The following is a 19,874-nucleotide window of genomic DNA, read 5'->3' as shown; positions in this document are numbered from 1 at the left end:
GCCGCCCTCCCGGCGGGCCCGGAGAAGACCCCGGCGCGTCCCGGGGCGCACAGGCACCCCGGCCCTCCCGGCGCCCGCCCAGGCCGCCCGGATTTACGGTCTCCCCAGAGCATGGGGCGGGGGCGGAAGGGCCAGCGCAGGGGAAGGCTGCTACGTCTTTAAACCTCTGTCGGCTGCTTAGTCACAGCCCCCTCGCTTGGGTGTGCCCTGCGCTCGCTCCCTCCTCCCTCTTAGGTCACTCTTTCAGCCCTTGAATAAAAACTGCACCCAACTTCCCAGGCGCCCTCATTGCCCAGCCGGACCCCAGCCCCTGATAGGTTCCGTCCGGCCCGCTCGCCCCGTGTTCCGCCGGCCCCTGCCCAGTGCCCCCGACCCTCCGGCGCCCCGCGCTCACTCTCTCGGTTCGCTCACACCATGGACAAGTTTTGGGGGCGCTTTGCCTGGGGACTGTGCCTCCTGCAGCTGAGCCTGGCGCAGATCGGTGAGTGCCGCGGGGGGGGGGGGGGGGGGCAGCGGTAGGGAGTGGCCTGGGTGGCCCGGAGGGACCCGGTAGCCACCTGGCTTAATTGGTCCCGGGGACCGGGGACCGGAGGCAAGTGGGAGGCGGACCGCGTGGATTTGGTTCCGGAGAGTGGAGCTAGGATTTGCGCTAAGCCGTTGGAGAGTGTGCTGGAGGGAAGCACCGTTGGATTGAAAGGAAAAGAGAAAGAGCGAGGAAAGTTGGCCGGGCAGGCTGCCGGCGCGCGGTTTTGGGTGAGGTCGCTGGTGCCGCAGCACAAGGCAGAAAGTAACTGTACTCCTGGGTGCGCGCAACCGGTGTCTGGACCAACAGGCTCGTGTGCCCACGGGCGTTGGAAGCCTGGCTGCGCTGCGGCCGGGCAGGGCAGAGCTAGGCGGGGCCGGGGCTGTTGGCCAGGTGGCCCTAGAGATGGTGGTGTGAGGACTGATGGCCAGGAGCTTTCCAGAAAGGGGTGCGGGCGCCCTGGAGCTCCCCACTGGGCCTGGGTTCCAACGCTCTTGGAGCTGGCTCCAGTCACTGCCTATCTAGCGCTTGTGGGAACTTGAACCAGCTCTGTGAGGTTCTGGGTTTCCATGAGGTGCCAGCCTGGGGCAGGGAGTGTGAGGAGGAAGGGCAGTGACTGAGCCAGCTACTGGATCCTTGCGAGCCTCCTGCTTCTGCCAATCAGTTAGGGAAAATCCAGACAGTACTGTGCCTCACATTCCCTGCCTGGCAGCCTCAGAGCAGGGAGGGGAGCCTGGGCATCGGGGTCGTGTTAGGGACCCTGGAGCTGGGGCTGCCCTGCCCCATCCAAACAGGGTCTGTATCTTCAGTGGCTTTGGAGTGCAAGATGGCTGGTGGGCTATTCTGGTGAGACTGAACTCCAGGAGTTCTTTCTTTTTGTCTGTATGTGTACAGATAATTACATGGCTGATTTGCTTATTGCTAGCAAAATTAATTTTTCTTTTAAGAAGTGCCAGCTGGGTCATTAAGACAGCTCAGCCTATGGTTCATTCTACTCAGCAAGTCTTTATTAAACCCAGCTCTGGGGGGAACAAGAAAGTAAAGACACAGTCTTACCTGGGTATTTTGGGCTGGGGATGAGTGAGGATTGAAGAGTTAGATTGGTGAAACAGAAGTAGTAATAGCGATGATAATCATACTAATAGAAGAAATGCCAGCTCCGGCTGCCGTTTGCTACATGCTTTCAGGGGGCCAGATGCCGTGCTAAATCTTCATAAGCGTTAACTTTCTTTATGCTCACGGTGGCCCAGGGAGAAGTGTCCTGTTACTAGCCCTGTTTTACAGGACGGAAATAAACAGAGAGGTTAAGTAACTTGTCAGTTTTCACATAGCCAGGAGGATTGGTGCACGTGTGAACCCAGGTCCATGAGCCTGTGCTTAGTGGGAACATGTTAGACTGTATGGATAGTCCAAACATCCTTGGAAGGAGTTTGGGGACAGAGGGCTCAGGTGGATCAGAGGCCATTGAGGAGGACTTTAAGGTGAACTGAGCTCCAGCAAGCCCTTGAAAGGCAAAAACGCTCCAGGTGCCAGAGAAGAGAAAAACTGGAGTGCAGGGAGAGCCCTGGCCCAGCCTTCTCTGGGACCTCCCGAGACATCTCTCTGTGTATTACCTTCCAGCATTTCTAATGCTTTTTTTCTGAAGATCCTGATTACTGACTCCTTCCAGCTGGTCTCCCTGATTCTTCTGAAGGGCCCTGTCCCCAAATATTTGGGGCTGTCCTAACCCTTGAGGTTCTCCCAGAGACCAGAAGCCTCACTCCCTGCCCCGCATTTTCATGGTCCTTATGGGCAGCATCATTTGGAGGAAGCACGATAAAGTGCCAGTAGCAATAACTGTCAGAGCTTTGACTTTCATGAGCTTGTAACGTTGTTTGGAAGGAACTGAGACTTGGAGACGTGACTTAACAGCAGCTCGCCTGGGCAGGCAGAGGGGGAAAGAGGAAGAGGAGCTGGGGTGGGGGTGTGGGCAGTACCTTTGCCCCAGTTACCCCCCCCCACACACACACACAGTGTGGGTGGATTAGTAAGGAGGGACGCCTCCAAAAGACAACGAGGAAACTTTGGAGAGGAACAAAGCTTTGGGGAGGAAGAAGGTCTCCATCCTCCGTGTCAGAAAGCAAAAAGTATAGAAACGGCCAACACGGGACCCAAAAATTAAGTTGGAGAATAGACACTTTGAACTCAGTGTCATAAGCAGGGGAAAGAAAGTGGCCCCGGGTAGAGGGCAAGGGGGTCGAGCCCTCCCCTATCTCCTCTCCTCACTGCTTGGGAATTGCGCCCCTGGTGTTGAGAAAAAGGGGTGCATCTAAGGGCTCTGGAGCTTGGGGGCCCTTCTGCTCCCTTTGGAGGTTAGAGACCCCTCTTCCTGGGAATTAAGGCTTTGGCTGAGTTTTCCCAGGTGCAGAAGCAAGAAATCCATCGTTGCTGAGATTAGCATCAGTCAGTTCGGTTGCTCCCCAGATACGCATTGGACATCTTATTTCTTGCAAAGGCGCAGGGCCAAGTAGGTGTGTCTGAAGCTGGCAGCCAGTAAGAAAAGGTTCCATTTTCTTTCAAATCACCCCACGCAGAAGCAGCACAGGCAGCATGAAATTCTTAACTTATGACAGATCCTCTTCCATTCATTCAAGAAATATTTCTTGACTCATTGTCATAGACTCAGCAATGGGGACTCCAAGGACCATTTAGAAAAATCCTTTTTTCCCATGGAGGAAACAGATCCTGAAAAGGAGGGAGGAGTGACTTTTTCTCTTGCAGATGGACTGAGGGCTGGGCATTTTCCATCCACGGGTCTCTGAAACACCTGTACCATCCAGGACAGTGATGAGCCCCAGCCTCTTGTCCCTGCAGTGGGCACAACAGTTGTTTTACACCTTAAATGCTATATGAAACACCCACTACATTTAAAAAATTTTACTCTACAATATATCCTCTTTGAGCTTAATAGAAGAATAATGATATATATTTCTTCTCGAAGCCTCACGCTGCTACTGCAAAGAAGAATGCTAAGTCCCAAGGAAGTGCCGTTTACTGAGCACCAGCTCTGCACTAGGCACTCAGCCGGGGGATTTGAATAGGTTATTCCGTATAAGCCTCATGACCGTCCTGTATATGTTTAGCACTTTCTTAACCCCATTTTGTAGACCAAGAAACTGAGGCTCAGGGAGGAGGCGTGACTTTCCCAAGGACACACAGCTGGTAAACGGTGGGGATGGGGTTTCCCATTGTCTAACATTAGAGTGTTAGACTCCAATGCTTATGCTCCTTTGATTCGTTACTTGGGAAATTGTGTGTGTATGTGATTCTCCTCCCTTCCCTGTCCCATGTGACCAACTAACGTGAAGCCTGGTGTGAATGGCTTCTCCCCCCTGGCAGGCTCTGTGGACTCTTGGCTGCCCTACCCTGCCCTACCCTGGACTGTTTCTCCCCAGGGTTGGCCACAGCTGTCAAGAGATGCCAACCTAGTTATTTGTTACTAAAATAAGTCAATTGCCTTATCAGAGTTCAGCTGCCCTTCTAGACATGCTCTCATTTGCAGGCTTGGAAAAAAGGGAGAGGCTCTGCTTCTCGTCTAAGAAACAAGTTAGGGCAATTCCCTCCTGCCTGAAAATTAAAGAAGAGCCCCTGCAGAGTCCCTCACCCTAACCCTGTAAGCATTTTAGATGCATTAACCTAGCAAGGCCCTCATCACATGCTCCGCGGAGGCCCCCGGTGTTTAGCAGGTTGTATGTGGCCCAGCGAGGGCAAGCCTTAAGGACTTAGGTGGTGGGCTGACATGGTCTTCTACAAAAGTCAAGGATCTTGAACTGAAAGCCGTATGGAACTCGAGGTGACAGGCAGCCACCCAAGTGAGATTTCAGATCTGTCTACGGCTTCTGGGCTGATGGTTCTAAGTTGGGGTTCCCTGACAGAGAAGAGATGGTGGGAGGCAAGCTGGGCTTCCCCAGCAGGGGTCTTGCCTAGGGCTGGGGCAGGGCTGGGGCAGGGCTGGGCTGGGCTGGGCTGGGGGCTGTCCTGGGATTGGGGCTAGGTTGTGTTGGGCTGGGTCTGGGCCAGGGCTGGGGCTTGGTCTCGGTCTTGGCTAGGACTGAGACACAGGCTGGCGAGTTATGTCTTTCTAGCACCTCGATTCAGCCAGCTCCACCCAGAGCCTGAAAAGGAAGTGGCTCTTGTGCAAGGGTGAGCAGAAGCAGGTGGCAGATGCTGTCGGACAAAGCATGGTTCTCGGAGGGGATCTTTTCTGCTTCAGAAAGAAATTCTGGGGGATTGCACAGCAAGAGGCTGATGACTCAATTTCCTTTGTGTCTCTGCTTGACTAGGAAGTACACGAATGTTCTTTAGAATGATCAGGGTAGCCTGGTGCCTCCTACTTTAAATTCGAACCCCACTATCCACTCACTTGGCAAGTTCAAATTTTTCTTAAAATATGTCCTCCCCCCTGGGCGCCTGGGTGGCTCAGTGGGTTAAGCCTCTGCCTTCAGCTCAGGTCATGATCTCAGGGTCCTGGGATCGAGTCCCACGTCAGGCTCTCTGCTCAGCGGAGAGCCTGCTTCCCCCCCTCTCTCTGCCTGCCTCTCTGCCTACTTGCGATTTCTCTCTCTGTGTGTCAAATAAATAAATAAAATCTTTAAAAAAAAAACAAAAAAACCATGTCCTCCCCCAAAGCTGGTCATCCAGGGTATAGGAAGCCAGACCAACCTGACAGAGTTAGGAAGGAGTGTTTTCTAGTCTGTGGTTGTGGAATCTGGCTTGGTATGGATAAAGTGATTGTGTATGCCAAATTTCCCAGGAGAGTCAGGATTTCAAATGTGCAAACACTCTACCACTTCACGCATAGTATATATTTTGTCTAAGGGTCTCTATTTTTCTACCAATAAATGTATGGCTTCGTGTGATTAGGAGTCAAAACCTTTGCAAAGCGTTTTGCATAAATGAATTCACAGCTTGACAATGCCTTCTTCAGTTTAGGGTCCGATTAAATTGATATTTGGTTCTGAAAACAGGAGAAGTATAGGGGAGAAACATTTCATATGCCTCTGCTCTCCACGTCCTGATCACCCCATATGTGAACTACCAAGACAAGCTACATATTTGATTCTTTCTGGCTGTGTGTGGGCACACATGTGGGTGTCGGTATGTGTCTGAGCCCATGCCTTTACCCCTCATGTGGGTATCGCTCACCCCTCCTTAAGCATGTATCCGGTGTCTTCTATGGGCCCCACACTGTGCTGGGTACCACGGGGGAATTAGGTGTATGAGATCGGCACCTCTGGCCAAAAACTTTGTGGTTCTGTGTGTAGAATATGGTGCACCCAACTGACAGGCTAATGACATTGTTGAGCTGACACATGATAAGCAGGGCTGGAGAGATCCACAGAGAGGAGGTGGCAGTAGGGACCAGATAGGATTTGAATCTACGAAAGAGCGGGACTGAAAGCAGGGCGTGTCTCTCTATCACCCTGCTACTTATCTACCCACTGTGGAATACGTTAGTGAACCAGCCCACAGTGTCAACAAACATTTATCCCATCCCTGCTGGCTGTTGCTGCCAGTTAGGCACTGAGGGTGGGGGGGGGGGATTCGTGGTCAGAAGATCACCGTCCTCACCCCTAAGTCGCCAGCGCGTGGTGTGGTATGGGGTTTCCTGGGTAATGGCTGGCTGTGTGTCTCTGGCTTCCACATACTAGATTCAGGTCTTGCACGGTCCCCCTCAAGTCATGAAAACCCATAATGCCTCCAGACATTGTCAAATTGGTGGTGGTGGTGATGGGTAAAGTCACCTCGCGTTGAGAAGCTGGGGTCGTAGGATGGCAGCCATTCCAGGAAGCTCACTTCTGACAAGGCAGGATCTGCTTCTCATAGGGCCCCACTGGGCTAAAATTAATTAGCCTTGAAGCTGCACAGTAAAATCATGCAGAGGGAGGCCTTTTTCCCTTTGTGGGCCAAGGGATGCTAATGACTTTCTCACTTCTCCCGCGGGGGGAAACCCCAAACCGGACATGCTCTGTCTTATCTATCTTCTGCAGAATGGTGGGAGCCCCCTGACGTCAGGGATCATGTCACATTCATTGTATGCATGTGTGGCCCCAGATCCAGGCATTGGCCCTGGTTACCAGTAACTGATGAACTCAAGTGAATATCCAGAATCCAGAGTTAACCTGGCCCTCTACACGCTGCTGGACAGCATACGTAACACAGCAGATACGTCTGTGCGTGTATATAACAGTTGGTGATGGCTGTTTTGCTGAGGGCAGGGGTAAGAAGGGCGCTGGGCTGGTCAGCTGCCCAGCACAGGGCTCATGTTTGGTCTGCCCAAACAGGGAGGTCACCCGTCTATTTGTGGTTTTGGTGGCTGCTTGCTGTGGCTTGGGACGTCTGTTTCAGGACAGGGTTACTACCTTCTTGGGCCAAGAAGGGGGTGGGAGCCACGCAGGATGGTGACACTAACCCCCAAATTTAAGCCTCAAAATAAAACCCTCCCCAGCAGCAGCCCACTTGGAGGTCTGGTTATTTGGGAGATGCTGATCTGAGGTTGGACTCCTTGAGCACCCTTCTGATTCTCCTCCTCCCACCATGCCTGCTTCTGGAAGGTGGTGGCAGCTGGGAGAGAAGCAGAAGAGCTTCACAGAAGCGTCTCACCTTCTCTGCGGGTCTCCTGCAGCTCAGGAAAGAATAAGTCTCCAGGGAAGCCTGCTGTCTGCGGGGGAACCCCACGGGCAACAGCAAACTCTGTCTCCTCTCCCTAGAAGCTTGCCGAGTCTGGAGTTGCCCATAACTGGGGCAGGTCCTGCCTCCCTAGCCCAGGGATCATCTGCCCGGTGACGCTTGGACACAGGGAGTCAAATGGGGAATGAAGGGACAGGTGTCGCAGGGGAAAAGACCATCCCGAAGCCAGATCTTCCTGAGCGTGGTGTGCTCCGGCTGCCTGGGTGTGTCCACCCGAGGCAAGTGGCTCTTGTGAGTGCAAGTGTGGACCAACTGGCCTGGGGGTGGGAGGGGGCTGACTAACCAGAAGGCGATTTGCAAAACTGAGGCCCCAGAAATCTTCTTCGAGGAAGACTTTGGAGTTTTGGAGTTGCGGAACTCCAGTGGGGAGATATTTTCCACATTTGCTCTGGTGTCTCGGCCAGTGTCCTCTGGAGGTGCCTGTCGGTTCACCTTCCTTCCCCACAACCTTCCTTGACAGTTAGAGAGAGCGCCTGTACCTTGTGCACTTGTTTCTTTGCAGTTGGCTGGATATTTTTGAGGTGACGATCGCCACAATCAGTAACAATAGTGAATACTTACACAGCGCTACCTCTACACCAGCCTTCTAACGTACACCAGCCTTCTGAGTAGTGTGAGTGTTTGCCCTGTTTTACACATGAGAACGTTGAGCCATGGGGAATTTGAGTAACTTGTCCAAGGCCACAGAGCTGGTACATGATGGAACTGGGATTCCAACCTAGGTGATCCGGCTACTGGGTCCAAGCTCTTAGGCACTGCCTTAGTGTGCTTCTCTTAGTGTATCAAGCGGTCAGAGCCCCCAGAAACCCCAGTGGTGATGCCTGGTGGTACTCTGGTTGTTTCCATAAACTCCATCTGGGAATCAGGTGTGGGTTAGGTCATAAGGTCCACAGAGCTGGTCTTGCCCTCCCTTTCTCCTTATGATGCCAAAGGAAGGGGATGGAATTGCAAATATGAAGGAGAAAGAAGTTGTCATGGAAACTTCTCCCCATTCATACTCTGAGTGTCTTGTTCATTCCAATTCCTGGAGAGAAGTTCTCCTCTCTTCTATATGGTGGGAAGTTGGGGGCAGGGAGTAGAATTGAAAAGGATGGTGGATTGAGTTGTTTGTTCATCATCACTTCATTACTTGTCCCCTGGAGGAGAGGTGGAGGTTGCTGATGGGGGATTCTCCACCATCTAGGGCTTTGGCTGGTGAACGGACAAAGCTAGGAAAGGGGTCAGTCAAATAGCAAGAATGTGCTTGCCCTCAGTGCAAGGGTCCTTGGCCCCAGGGCCTTCTCTCTACCAGCTAGAATTGATGAGGGAAGAGAGAACTGAGAGATGAGGCCATGAGGAGTCAGGCTACACTCTCTGGCTGGCGTAAGGACCTGAGCAAATACTACAAGTGGGCCCTTCTTCCTGAGCCTAGCCTACACCTAAAAGTGACCTGGCTTCTGTGTGGCCCAGCAGGTGACTTGTGCAAGGGGAGGTGGGGGAGATGGGCAGTGTTTCCTCTGGGTGCTTTGCTTGAGAAACAAGCCACCAAGGAAGTGTAGAAACAGAGCCCCCTGGGGACATCTGCCTTGTCTGTGTGTGTTTGGCCTGGGCTCAGAGACTCATCACAGATTCCTTACCCATTTGAATTTCACTTGAGCAGGTCTGCAGGGCCTTCTAGGACCCACACATTAGTCATGGATCTAGGCAGCATCTTTTACTACTCCTCTCTCAAAGACAACCTGCTGAGGTATTAAGGTGATGACAATAAAGCCTTGTAGGTGTTCGTCATTATGCAAATTGAGATGCCAAGGAGAAATTCACAATGCCCTGCAACCCATACCTGGTCTCCTGCCTCGGGTCTAGAGGGTGGTTTCTGTGCAAGTCCCTGGCCCCAGCCTTCACACAGTCCAGAAGTAATAAGTGAGGATCTCTTATCTGCCCATCACAAAATGTGACGGAAGGAAGCAGAGTCCAGCAGAGCTGTGCACTGTCTTACAGCAGGCGGGAGACCAGGTGAGGTCACTGAGCCAGCCTCCCGAGACCCCAGCTGGTTGCACGGTCACGTTTTCCTGCAAGGAGAAGACAAGTATTCAGGTACTGACCAGAGCACTGGTCACACAGAGGTAGACCAGAGAAGTGATGCTGGCATAGAAATCTCTTACCTGAAGTTCATCTTCTCTGTGGACCTTCTGTGGTTGGACAAGTTGTCTTCCCAATGTCAGCCTTAGAGGTCAAGTACATCCCTCCAGTCTCCCCTGAGTGACTTTTATTCGCCTCTATTGTCTTGTTTCTCCCTGATAATTCGTAACCCCCCCAGGAGGGTTAGATGAAGTTTAAGGGATGCTTCTGAGCTGTGTGTGGCCATCTGTTCTCTTTCATTGGTGAGCAGAGGAGCTCCTTAAGGAAAAGTTCATGCTTTATGTGCATTGTGTACATTTTTGTATTGCGGTAGCCCCCAATTTTCAGTTCCCCAATTATAGTAGATGCTCAATAAATTTTGGATGACTGAATGGGTGAAATTTCTAGATTTGGCAAAGCAATCTTTATCACTTACCTTTGGTGATTTTTTATAGATTCTGGCTAATTCTTTTTTATCCTTTTTTTTTTTTTACTCGTCTATAGAAACATTTTACTTTTATTTATTCTAGTGTCGCTTTTAGTGATCCTCAAACCTCCTTGAAATTGCTTTTCTCTGCATTCTCCCTAATGTGAGTATCTTTCTTGAAGTTTGACGTGTCAGGCAAGGCAGGGGAAGTTCAGAGCTCATTAGGTTTTGTCCAATAGGACAGGGATCATGATTTCCTATAAATCTGTCTGCCTCTATGCCCTAGCACTTCCTTCCAAATCTGGTCTCCTGCACAAAAAACCCCAAGCCTCAAAATCGTATTCCCGATGACACTTAGAGAAAAGATGTTGTCTTTTGGTCACTCTGTTAAAAGAAAAAAAGAGGAAGTTGTTTTTTTCAATGGTTTAAAAACCTCCTATTCCAAAGATCACTTGTGGGAAATCAGAGGTTTCTTGTGGTTCCCTGGGAATGAGGAGGTTTGGCTTTGGAGGAGGGCTGTGTAGAAGGAGCAGAGGCTGTGAAAAGAGCCAGACCTGAGGCTGATTTCCCTCTTTTCCACTTCGGAGCTGCGTGAGCTCAGACAGTGCATACGTTAAATGTCTTGGACAATGTTTAGCATGTGGTATCTTGTGCTAAGTGTCTAGCACATAGAGGTGCCTCAAGAATAAAAATGTCTATTACTTATTATATTTTAGTTTGCTGAAAAAATCATTTCACCCCTATTTACCTCCAATTTTCCATATATAAAATGAGAGGATTGGATTCTAGTTGATCTGTAAAATCTCTTCCAGACCTCACGTTCTATAAATCCACCACTCTGTAGGCCACGAACACCTAAGCCTCATAAAACTTAATGGAAAGAATAACATGACTATAATGCAGGGCCAAAAAAAAAAGTGATGCCTGGTTTGTATTAAATGTCAGAGGTGAATTATTAATCCATGCCAGAAACAAGTCTGTTGACTCGGTTGTACTCTAAATCCCAATGGCAGGGAAGCATGACTCTTAGGAACAAGGTGCTTTGTTCAGAGAACTCAACTGAATCCTCTCAACCACCTTGGAATGGGCAGATGCAGAAGCTGGGGCCAGAGAAGTTAGGAACATGTCTGAGTCACACGGCTAAAACTGCAGGAAACCAGTCCCGAGATTACTTATAGGATCTGAATGCAATACCCTTTTCCTTAAACTGTACATTGGAAGAGACATTGCTTCAAGTGATCAAAAAAGCCAAGCTATTAAGAAAAGATTATGTCCTTTACTCTCAAAGCTCCATGAGTAACTTGGATTGTTCCACTTCCCTTAAGGGAATGCTGCAGTATGTTGGTACAAAATGAACCACACTACTCAGCCAAAGCAGTGTGTAGAGGGTGAGCTGTAGCATCCTATGGAAAAAACTAGGGTGACCGTGAGGGGGGAAAAAAGCAAATAAGACAAACAAATATATTATTTTATTATTTATGTATTATATACATTACATAATTAATATATATAAACTATATAATCGACCTATATTAAATATATTATATAATTAACATATGAAAATATCACATAATTAATATTGTATAATTATATAACAAATACTAATATATGATTAATAATAAATACATAAATATGCATGTATTTATTATAGCTATTATAAACACACACACACACACACACACCCCTACCAAGGCATTGGGCACGACAGACCTTTTAGATGGCAAGTTGCTTCTTTTACTGAGAACCTTCCAGATTCCTGCTAAGATACTTCTTTTTCATAAACCCAGAGAAGCTCTTTTTGTTGAGGAAAAGAAAAAAGGAAGGATGGGAGGGAGAGGGAGAGAGAGAAAAAATAGGAAAAAGGAAGTCCTAAAGATGGCACTACTTAAGAGTTTGCCCAAGTGGGTCAAGGACTAAATGCCCCGCCAGGGTCCTGACCTTCCACCAGTCTCTCAAAATCCTTACTGAGATCACATCCACCCTGGGTGTGCCCCTCTCATATCCATCTGGGATCCACCAACCAGAAACCGAAATAAAATACCAGATGCGTTCTGTTCCCTTGTCACATGCAATACCCTCCATTATGGCTTGGTCACCGTGCCTCCAGCTCGCCACGCAGACATGGCATTCTAGGACAAAGGACAACCGCGTGCAGCCCACGGATGTCAGCCCTTCTCCCCTTGGTCACAGGACTGTGGGCCAGATTCGCCCCTTACAGTTTGCCGGCTTCCCCAGTTGTAACACGGTGATCAATTCCCTAATTCAGTTCACTAAAGAGTGTAGTGTGGCTGGCACGGTGAGAAGTAGTGAGGGAAGAGGAAGATCTAGATTCTGTCCTTGGAGAGTTTATGGTTTGGGGGGAGAACAAGCAGGTGACAGGGCTCCAGGAGATGACCTATCACCAAGCGCCGGAAGGTGAGGAAAGGCGGACAGCTCTGTGAGCCGCAACCCTGCGGGCTTCCTGCAAGGGGCGGGATTTGAGGACAAGGGGGACGAGCACATGGAAGAGAAGATGGACAGAGAGGGAGAGAGTAGGGGGCAACCTACGCAAGTGCAGAGCTTGGGCTGGAAGTTTCCAAGGGGCTCAAGGAAGTGTGGCCTGAGGGGCTCAGGAGAGGGCGCAGGCTGTCTGAGGAGGAGGCCGAGCTGCGGACGGGTGAGGGATGACATCGGGCAGATTCCAGGCGATCAAGTGTCAGTGGCACGGGCGGCAAGATCCAGTTCTTCTGCCCCAGGGAAGTTCCCACGACACCCTCTTCGGAGGCTGCTGGACAGAGTTCAGAAGTGAGGCAGCTGCTCCTGCCCTTCTTGGGATAGATCTTGAGCAGCTCTGGCTGGGTTGGAGAGTGGCAATGGAAAAGAACCCCAGGCAAGCCCTGCGGCCCCGGTAGCAAATAGATTTCGGCTCACGTACCATTTCCCATTGATTGCTAGAGGCTGCCTGGAGGGCTGTGCTAAGGAGCCAAACCTTGGCTCAGCCACAGAGGGTGCTGTGATCCATTAGTGATGTCTGCCACAGCATGGTCTGGAAGACTCAGCTCCTGTCTCACTACAGCAGAGCAGCAGGCTTTTCTGGTTTTCCATTCTGGTGGCTGCCTGTCACTAGGATGTTAGCCACTCCAATCAAGTGAGCAAGTCATTCTGTAGACTCCACCTCCTTCCAGAAGAGTATAAATTCAGTCTCCCACCCAGAGGAGTTTGGTGGCTTGAGCCTCTAGGATTCCTTTGCACTGTTTTCCTGTCACCCCAAGGGAGGTTAGATGCTGGGAGCCAGGAATCTCCTCTGTTTGAACCAGAGCCAGGCTCCTTGGCAAAGGGCCCCTTCTGCACATCGGCTTCTCTGTCTGCGAACTGAGAAGACAAAAATGACGCCTCACCCATGGGAGTGATAGGAGGAATAACTAGCTAATGGGAGTAAAGCCTTTGAAGATGAAAGGGTTGTATGTGCACGTTAATTACAACTTTTATCAGCCCTGGAGCCTCTGTGTTCTCAGCTGCCACTCGGGGCTCTTCGGTGCCTCCCAAGTGCAAACGGCAACAGCATTCCACAGACTGGCCCCTCTGGGTCCAGCTTGTAGCCTGCAAGTCACGTAGGCTGGATTCTGAGCTCAGGCCGGCAAGCCCATCCTGGGACACTCAAGTTTCCCACTAGTTACGCCCAAGAGAGAAAGCCAGCTCACTACCTGGACAGGTAAGATAAGATAGAACCAAGGTATAAACAAAAGGCTCCACCAGGAGTCTACTAGAAATAGCCCCCAGGTGAGATTAGGACACTGTGCTCTAATTCCCACCATGTCAAAGCCTAATTGTGTGACCTTGGGCTACTGGCTTTATCTGTCTAATGCTTCAATACACTGTGTGAACCACCTGGGGATAATAATCCCTCTGCCTCCCCGGGACCTCTCCACCTTGGCCTGCTGGTGTGAAAGTGTTTTGTGCTGGTTGGTAGAAGCACATGGTGTGGAACTACAAGGTCCTATTATTACCGGAGGTAACTTTTGCCTTTATCTCTGTCTCCCGTTGCTGGTTGACCCCAATCGTTGAAATTGTATTCTTCGGAATGTTTACCCATCTCTTCCGAGCTGCCATCCCCTCCTGGGCAGTGCTTATCTAAGAAGACCTGGTATGTGCTCAGGCTTCATGGTCGTGCCATTGCCTGAGGTGTGCAGATACAGTTGGGTTGGCAGGGGACTGGGGTGCCCTGTCAAGGTGAATCACAGTACCCTCGCTAGGGTAACTCAGTAAAAGCACTGGAGGCAGGGGTAGGAGAGTTTTCAGAGGCTTTGCGGGGGCCTAGAAAGTGCCAGCTGGCCTGGACCCTTACAGCAGCACCAAAATGTGGATCCAAGGAGGAAGAAGAGGAGAAAGGGAGAGAGGACCCTCAATGAGAACTTGCCATGGGCTGGTGACTCAAATCCAAAGACAATGGCATGTCAGAATGGGAAAGGATGCTAGAAACTCTGTAAAGCACATGTTTATTGGACAGGTGAGGGAATGGCAGCTCAAAGACTGCAAGTGACTTGCCCCAGGTCACGGAACTAGTTAAGATCAAAACCCTGGTCTTCCAATGTTCAGTCCAGTGCCCTTTCCATTTCGTGCTTTGAGATGATAGGGGGAAGGCATTAAACAAGATGAGGCTGGCAAGAAGACTTGGGGGGACAAAGAGAGGAGGCTAAAAGGGTACTGGGTTTTGTGGCACAATGGGAAATAGTGTAGGTGTTTACACGCTGTTACTGTACTTGGACCCGGTTTCCTGTGACATACCATGTATAGCCATATTTGGAGTTCATCTCGATCTTTTTTGACTTAATGAGCGTTTGGAAACCAGAAAGCCCAATGCAACCCAGCCTGGCTTTTGCCCAACCTCCCCGAGCAGTTCTGTGAGCTGAGTCAATAATTGGTGGTTTTCAAATGATTCATTTGTTCATACAACACATGTGTATTGACATATAACATGTGCCTTGTGTTCTCCCAGGCACTGGGGACACAGTTTCTACTCATGGAGCAACATGTCTTCCCAGTCTATCTGGGAGGATGGAGAGTAAATACATAGCAATGACCTTAGTGAATGACAGGGAAGAATGCTGTGATAGGAAAGCAAAGGGTCTTTGAGGCCACATCACGGGGAGATCTCTTCTGATCTGGAGCATCAGGGGCATCCAGGGGGATGAAGAGCAGGAACTGTGTTTACAGGATGTCCCCAGTTCCTTGGTGGCCCTTGTTGTTGAACTTCTCAACCCCACCAGTGCTCAGGACCAAGAAGCATTCTGATGAGTGGGCTCAAAGCCCCTCAGCAACTCCAGCCAAAGCAGCCCCTCTTCTGCTGCCTCACACTTGGTTTACTGAGGAAGAGAGCAAGAAAAGAAAGTTCTACTCCTCACAATTCTGAAAGCAGCTGGTTTATCATGTCTTCCTAGAAATAGTGGTGAAAAGGGAGCCACGGGATTCTCCAAGCTGGTTGAGACATTTTAGTTAATTAATTAATTAATTAGTTTATTTATTTATTTTACTGGATGAGATCTTAGGAAGTATGTGTTGGAAGAGCAAAGAAACCCAAATTCTGGGAAACAAGTAGTGTCATTTGATGTCAGAGTTATTTTAAGCCATGGGAAAAAATTCATAATTAGGAATCTCGGTTGTTAAGCTTGGTTGAGGGTCAGATCTCATTGATTTTATTAGAGGTTTCTTGGTCTTTTGGGGAGAGCACTTTGTTGATTGGAGCTTAGCCTCCAGGTACGTATATAGGGAAGATTTGCAGGATAACCTCCAGCAGTCATGCCAGTATGTCTCTTGGGTCTGGGCAGCAGGAACAGGCAAGAACCCTGGGAAACAGATGTCCAACCATGTGGCTACAAGGGCCTCACTCCTTTATCTCCTTTGTTGCTGGGAACTACTTGGAGATGACCTGATGAAGTGTCCCCCCATGTAATTACTATCTGTCACATATTTCTTGGTGTACTCATATCAGTGCACCTGAACATCTGAAAATCTCTGAATAGCTGAATATCTCTGGAAGGAATAGAACAGTGAAACAGAAACCCTCATAAAATGCTATCTCCCAACAAGAAGTATGGAGGTAGGATGATTTTAGGAGCTCACTGATGTTGTCAAAAACCCAGTTTTTTCCTAATTTTCCTGTCCACCATGCCCATCACCTTCTTATAGGTTAGCCCTCTTCATAGTCTGACACTAACTCCCAGAGTTCCAAGCATCCTTTGAAAAAAATAATAGTATCCAGAAGCAGAAGGAGGAATGCTTATTTACAAGTGTCTCTTCTAGAAAATTGGAGGAATGGCTTTTCCAGAAGTCCTTAATTGACTTCCCTTTACTTCTCATTGGAAGGATGGGGTCACATTCCATGAAATGCTCATGCAGAGCCAATCATTGGCTAGGAGACCTTTGACCACAGTCCTTGATTTAGACCGGTCGTGATTCACCCACTGGAGGTGGGAGTTAGGACCTCACACCCCCTGAAGCACAACTTAGGGATTTTGAACAAAATCAAGATTCAATTAGGAGAACTTTGTTGCACTAATAACAATGTCTGTTACAATGAGTAAGGCCCGGGAGGGTGTCCACCTACCTGGTAGAGTTATGGTCTGAGACCATACATTGAGTAAAGAAAAAAAGCAAAGCTAAGTTCTTGTGTTCCTAAGCCACACCCTCAGCCTTTTCTTGGGAAGACACACCTAATGGTTAGAGTTCATGTGGGGGACACACTGCATTTAGAGACTTAGATGGACTGCAGCTTACACTCAATCATAATAGCTGTAACCTTATCCTTTTCTCTCTCCCCCCAAAATAATATCGGGGAGTAACCTTAACACTGTTATAATTTACAAGAGGTAATCAGTTGTGTGCGTCCTTGAGCACTTTACTATTAGAAACTCGTGACTGCAAGATATCCCAGGACTGCTGGAGCCACACCATGCATGAGGACCACTAGTCTGTAGTGATCCCTTTTAAAAGAATGACTATGACCTTGAATGAGTATCTCTTCCTGTAAATTATGAGACGATCACCCCCAAGGGAGATGGTTGGCTTTCCTTTTCTATAACTACACTCCTCAAGTGTTTTAATGTGTGTGAAGTGTTTTCAGCTCCATTATATAACCTGGCCCTCACACTAACTTCATGGTAAGTATTATTATCCTCCTGTAGAGGAGATAAGTTTAATGACTTTCTGAAGGTCGGATAACTAATTAATGCAGGTTTGGGATTTGAACCCTAATTTCCTACTCCTGGAGCTGATGTCCATGCACCACATGGTGTTGGCTTCCGATGGACCTGAGTTCCTTTCAAGGAGTCTGAAATCGACTCTTGCATTTTACATTAATAATGCTCTTTCATAAGCAGGAATGAAATGGCTATTTCATTCCTAATATAGCTTCTTTGAGTCTGAAGTTCAAGGTCTAACATCTTAACATTTTAATAAGCCCAACGATGAACAGGAGGGCTTTCTGGGACAGTACTTTGTCTCCATGCAGCTGGCTCATGAACATAGTGGTATGTATGGGAGGGAAACTTTGGGAATTTGTTTGTTTGTTTTCCATTCTTTTTTTTCCATGTAAATATCATTAAAGAATTTATGATGACTGCATCCAGGGAAGAGGAGCTCAAGGGATGTCTAATGTGGACCTCAAGGATATGGTCCTTTCTTACACAGGAAGGGGACCACTTGTTTTTGTTATCTAATGATGAAGGAGCTAGAGGAAATGGATTCTATTAAACCAAATGATTTATGGCTTATTCTGAGGGTGAATTTCCTGACCCTGAGGTTTGCTGACCATGAGACTGGCTGGCTAGTTCCAATCCACCTTTAGTTCTCGGCTGAAATGGCATTTCCTTAGAGAGACATCCCTTGGGGACAGCAAAGACCTTGGAGAAGAGGAGCTTCCTTTTGGACTAATCACTCAGCACCTTATACTTGTGTTACAACATTTATTGTATCATGTTGTTGACTTGTTTAATGTCTGTCTTCTTCTCTGGGCCATAACTTCCACTGGAACAGTGACCTTGCCTACCTTGCTCAGTGCCCTGGTTCCTGTGCCTAGCACATGGGCGCTGAATGATACTTTGTTGAATGAATGAAGTTGGGGCTGGAATTCTCTTTTCTGAAGGCCTGTATCCACTTCCCTGTTGGGTGGTTTTGTGGGATTATGGTTTACCATCATGGATTCAGCTGTAATCTCTAAATTCAACTTAAACAACAACACTCTGTATCTGTCTATCATCGATATACCTATCTATCTGTGTATCTATCTGTCTACTTACCTACCTATCTGTGCATCAATTTATGTATCTGTCACTTATCTATTTACATCTCTATCATCTATCTATCATCTATTGAAATAACTTTCTATTAGAATAAGAGACAAGTGCTTAAAAGCAAAGGAGGGTCATCAAGTAGGTCACATTTCTCATTCTCTCCTACATACTCATTCATGGTACACACCACCCCAATTACCACTCTCCCTCCTTGGCTGGCATCATCCAGTCTTGACCATGATTTTCTGCAAGGGCACCAAAGGGAAGCCGAGTGTGTGGGTTGTCTGGCCACTCAAGGTAGATGTGAAAGACGAAGGAGAAACATTTTCCATTTAGACAGGAAAAATGAAGCAAGGCTTGGGGGAAGCAAGCCTTGGGTCCTCTAGATTCTTCTCTCTGCACTCCCTCTGGGACATATCTGGGGAGGCTCTCTCAAACAAGTGGTACCAGATAAAGCCCAGCCTTCCTAAAGGATTGTTTCTCGGGAATCAGGAAATGTACCCTATTATCTGTTTGAGCTTCCTGTTCTTTATATTGTTTGGGAGGCAAAAGTCAACAACCACGTTTATATTCTGCATTGTTTGCATTGTTAAAAACTGGAAAATTAATTTGGTTTCTTCTCCAAATGAGCTTCCCATACCTTCTGGAAGACATTCAGAAACAGACCTCACTTCAGACAGGCCAGCAGGAAACATTGTGTCTTAAAGCCAGGTTTCTGACCTGCTTCTAAAGGCTGCCTTTGAGGATGTTTGCTCCAGTTCCCAAGGTTCAGGGCCCGGGGCAAGGGCCAGCTGTCAGGGATGCCCAGGGAGAAGCTGAGTCTGGTGTCCTGCGGCTCAGAAAGCAGTATGGATGCTAGAGGTAGACCTCCGTTGGAGTCCTACTGCTCATTAATTATGTGGCCTTAAGCAATTTACATAATGTGTCTAAGCCTCAGTCTTCTCATCTTTACAACGGAATAACAATACCTACTTGACCAGTGGTGTCAGGACTAAGACAATCATTTGCACAAAGCCCTTGACAGAACCACTGGCATGGAGGGAGCGCTCAGCAGTAATCCTTGTGATCATTGTTAGGATTAGACCTGGAACCCCTCCACCATGCAGCCCTCACTTCGTTCCTGCTGCTACCTTTGGGAAATACATCCAGCTGCCTTTGGAAGGTTTTCATTCCATTTCTGGGCAAAACATCGGCCAGGGGACTCACATTGACTTTGGTGAGGAGGGCACCCCAGAGATCTGGCCCCCATGTGAACTGACTGCAACAGCCATGACTGAGTCGATCCAGCCCCATGGGATGTTCCGGGAACCTTGGCTAGTACGGTAGCTGGTGAAAGTGAATGGGGAAATGCACCGCAGGTCTGGTCTTGCCTCTCGAAATGACAGCCAGTCTCCCAGGCTGCATGTCTCAGCAGGATCGGCCTCTTCCTGCCTTAGGTCCTGGGAGCTGGTGGTGGAACCGGAGGAGGAGGGAGTATTTTCCTCCTTCTCAGGTCCAAGCATCTTGCAGGGCTGTTCTCCAGCCTCACAGTAGAGAAGGGCCCTTTGGGGCGGTTTAATGCAGGAGCTTCCTTCTCGTTCTGGAAATTTTGGAGTTTCCCAGTTTCCTTCCTCCCTAGAAGCCCAAGCTTGGAATTTCCTGGTTGTGGTTGGGGGGAAAATTCAAATGCATGGAGGGAAAATTCTAGGTGCATAGAGTGTCTGGCCATCAGTCCCGGGGGGGGGGGGGGTAAGAATGGTGGGGGCTTGCTTCTCTCATCTCCAAAAAGGCCTTTAATTACCTTTAACTGCTTAATTCTGCTATCCTCTAAAGAAAAGAAGATTTGGCCACT

At 48.8% G+C, this 19,874-nt stretch overlaps 1 protein-coding gene across 11 annotated transcripts in view; it reads left to right on the top strand.

The window, feature by feature from the left end:
• Positions 1-182: 182 nt before the first annotated feature.
• The window catches only part of CD44 (CD44 molecule (Indian blood group)), an 84,881-nt gene continuing 65,189 nt past the window's right edge, over positions 183-19,874 (top strand). For 2 of the 11 annotated variants that reach the window (XM_059405802.1, XM_059405792.1), the window contains exon 1: positions 198-481. In XM_059405802.1, coding sequence (XP_059261785.1) covers positions 415-481 — 67 coding nt within the window. In that variant the 5' untranslated portion in view covers positions 198-414. Of the gene's footprint in view, positions 482-19,874 lie in introns of all 11 variants that reach the window. The other 9 variants (XM_059405854.1, XM_059405846.1, XM_059405829.1 and 6 more) reach the window with 8 other exon arrangements.

The sequence above is a fragment of the Mustela nigripes genome, chromosome 1, assembly GCF_022355385.1.
Source record: "Mustela nigripes isolate SB6536 chromosome 1, MUSNIG.SB6536, whole genome shotgun sequence".
Taxonomy (NCBI): Eukaryota; Metazoa; Chordata; class Mammalia; order Carnivora; family Mustelidae; genus Mustela; species Mustela nigripes.
The sequence above is the reverse complement of the archived record's forward strand: the minus strand, read 5'-3'. Positions and strand labels throughout refer to the sequence as shown.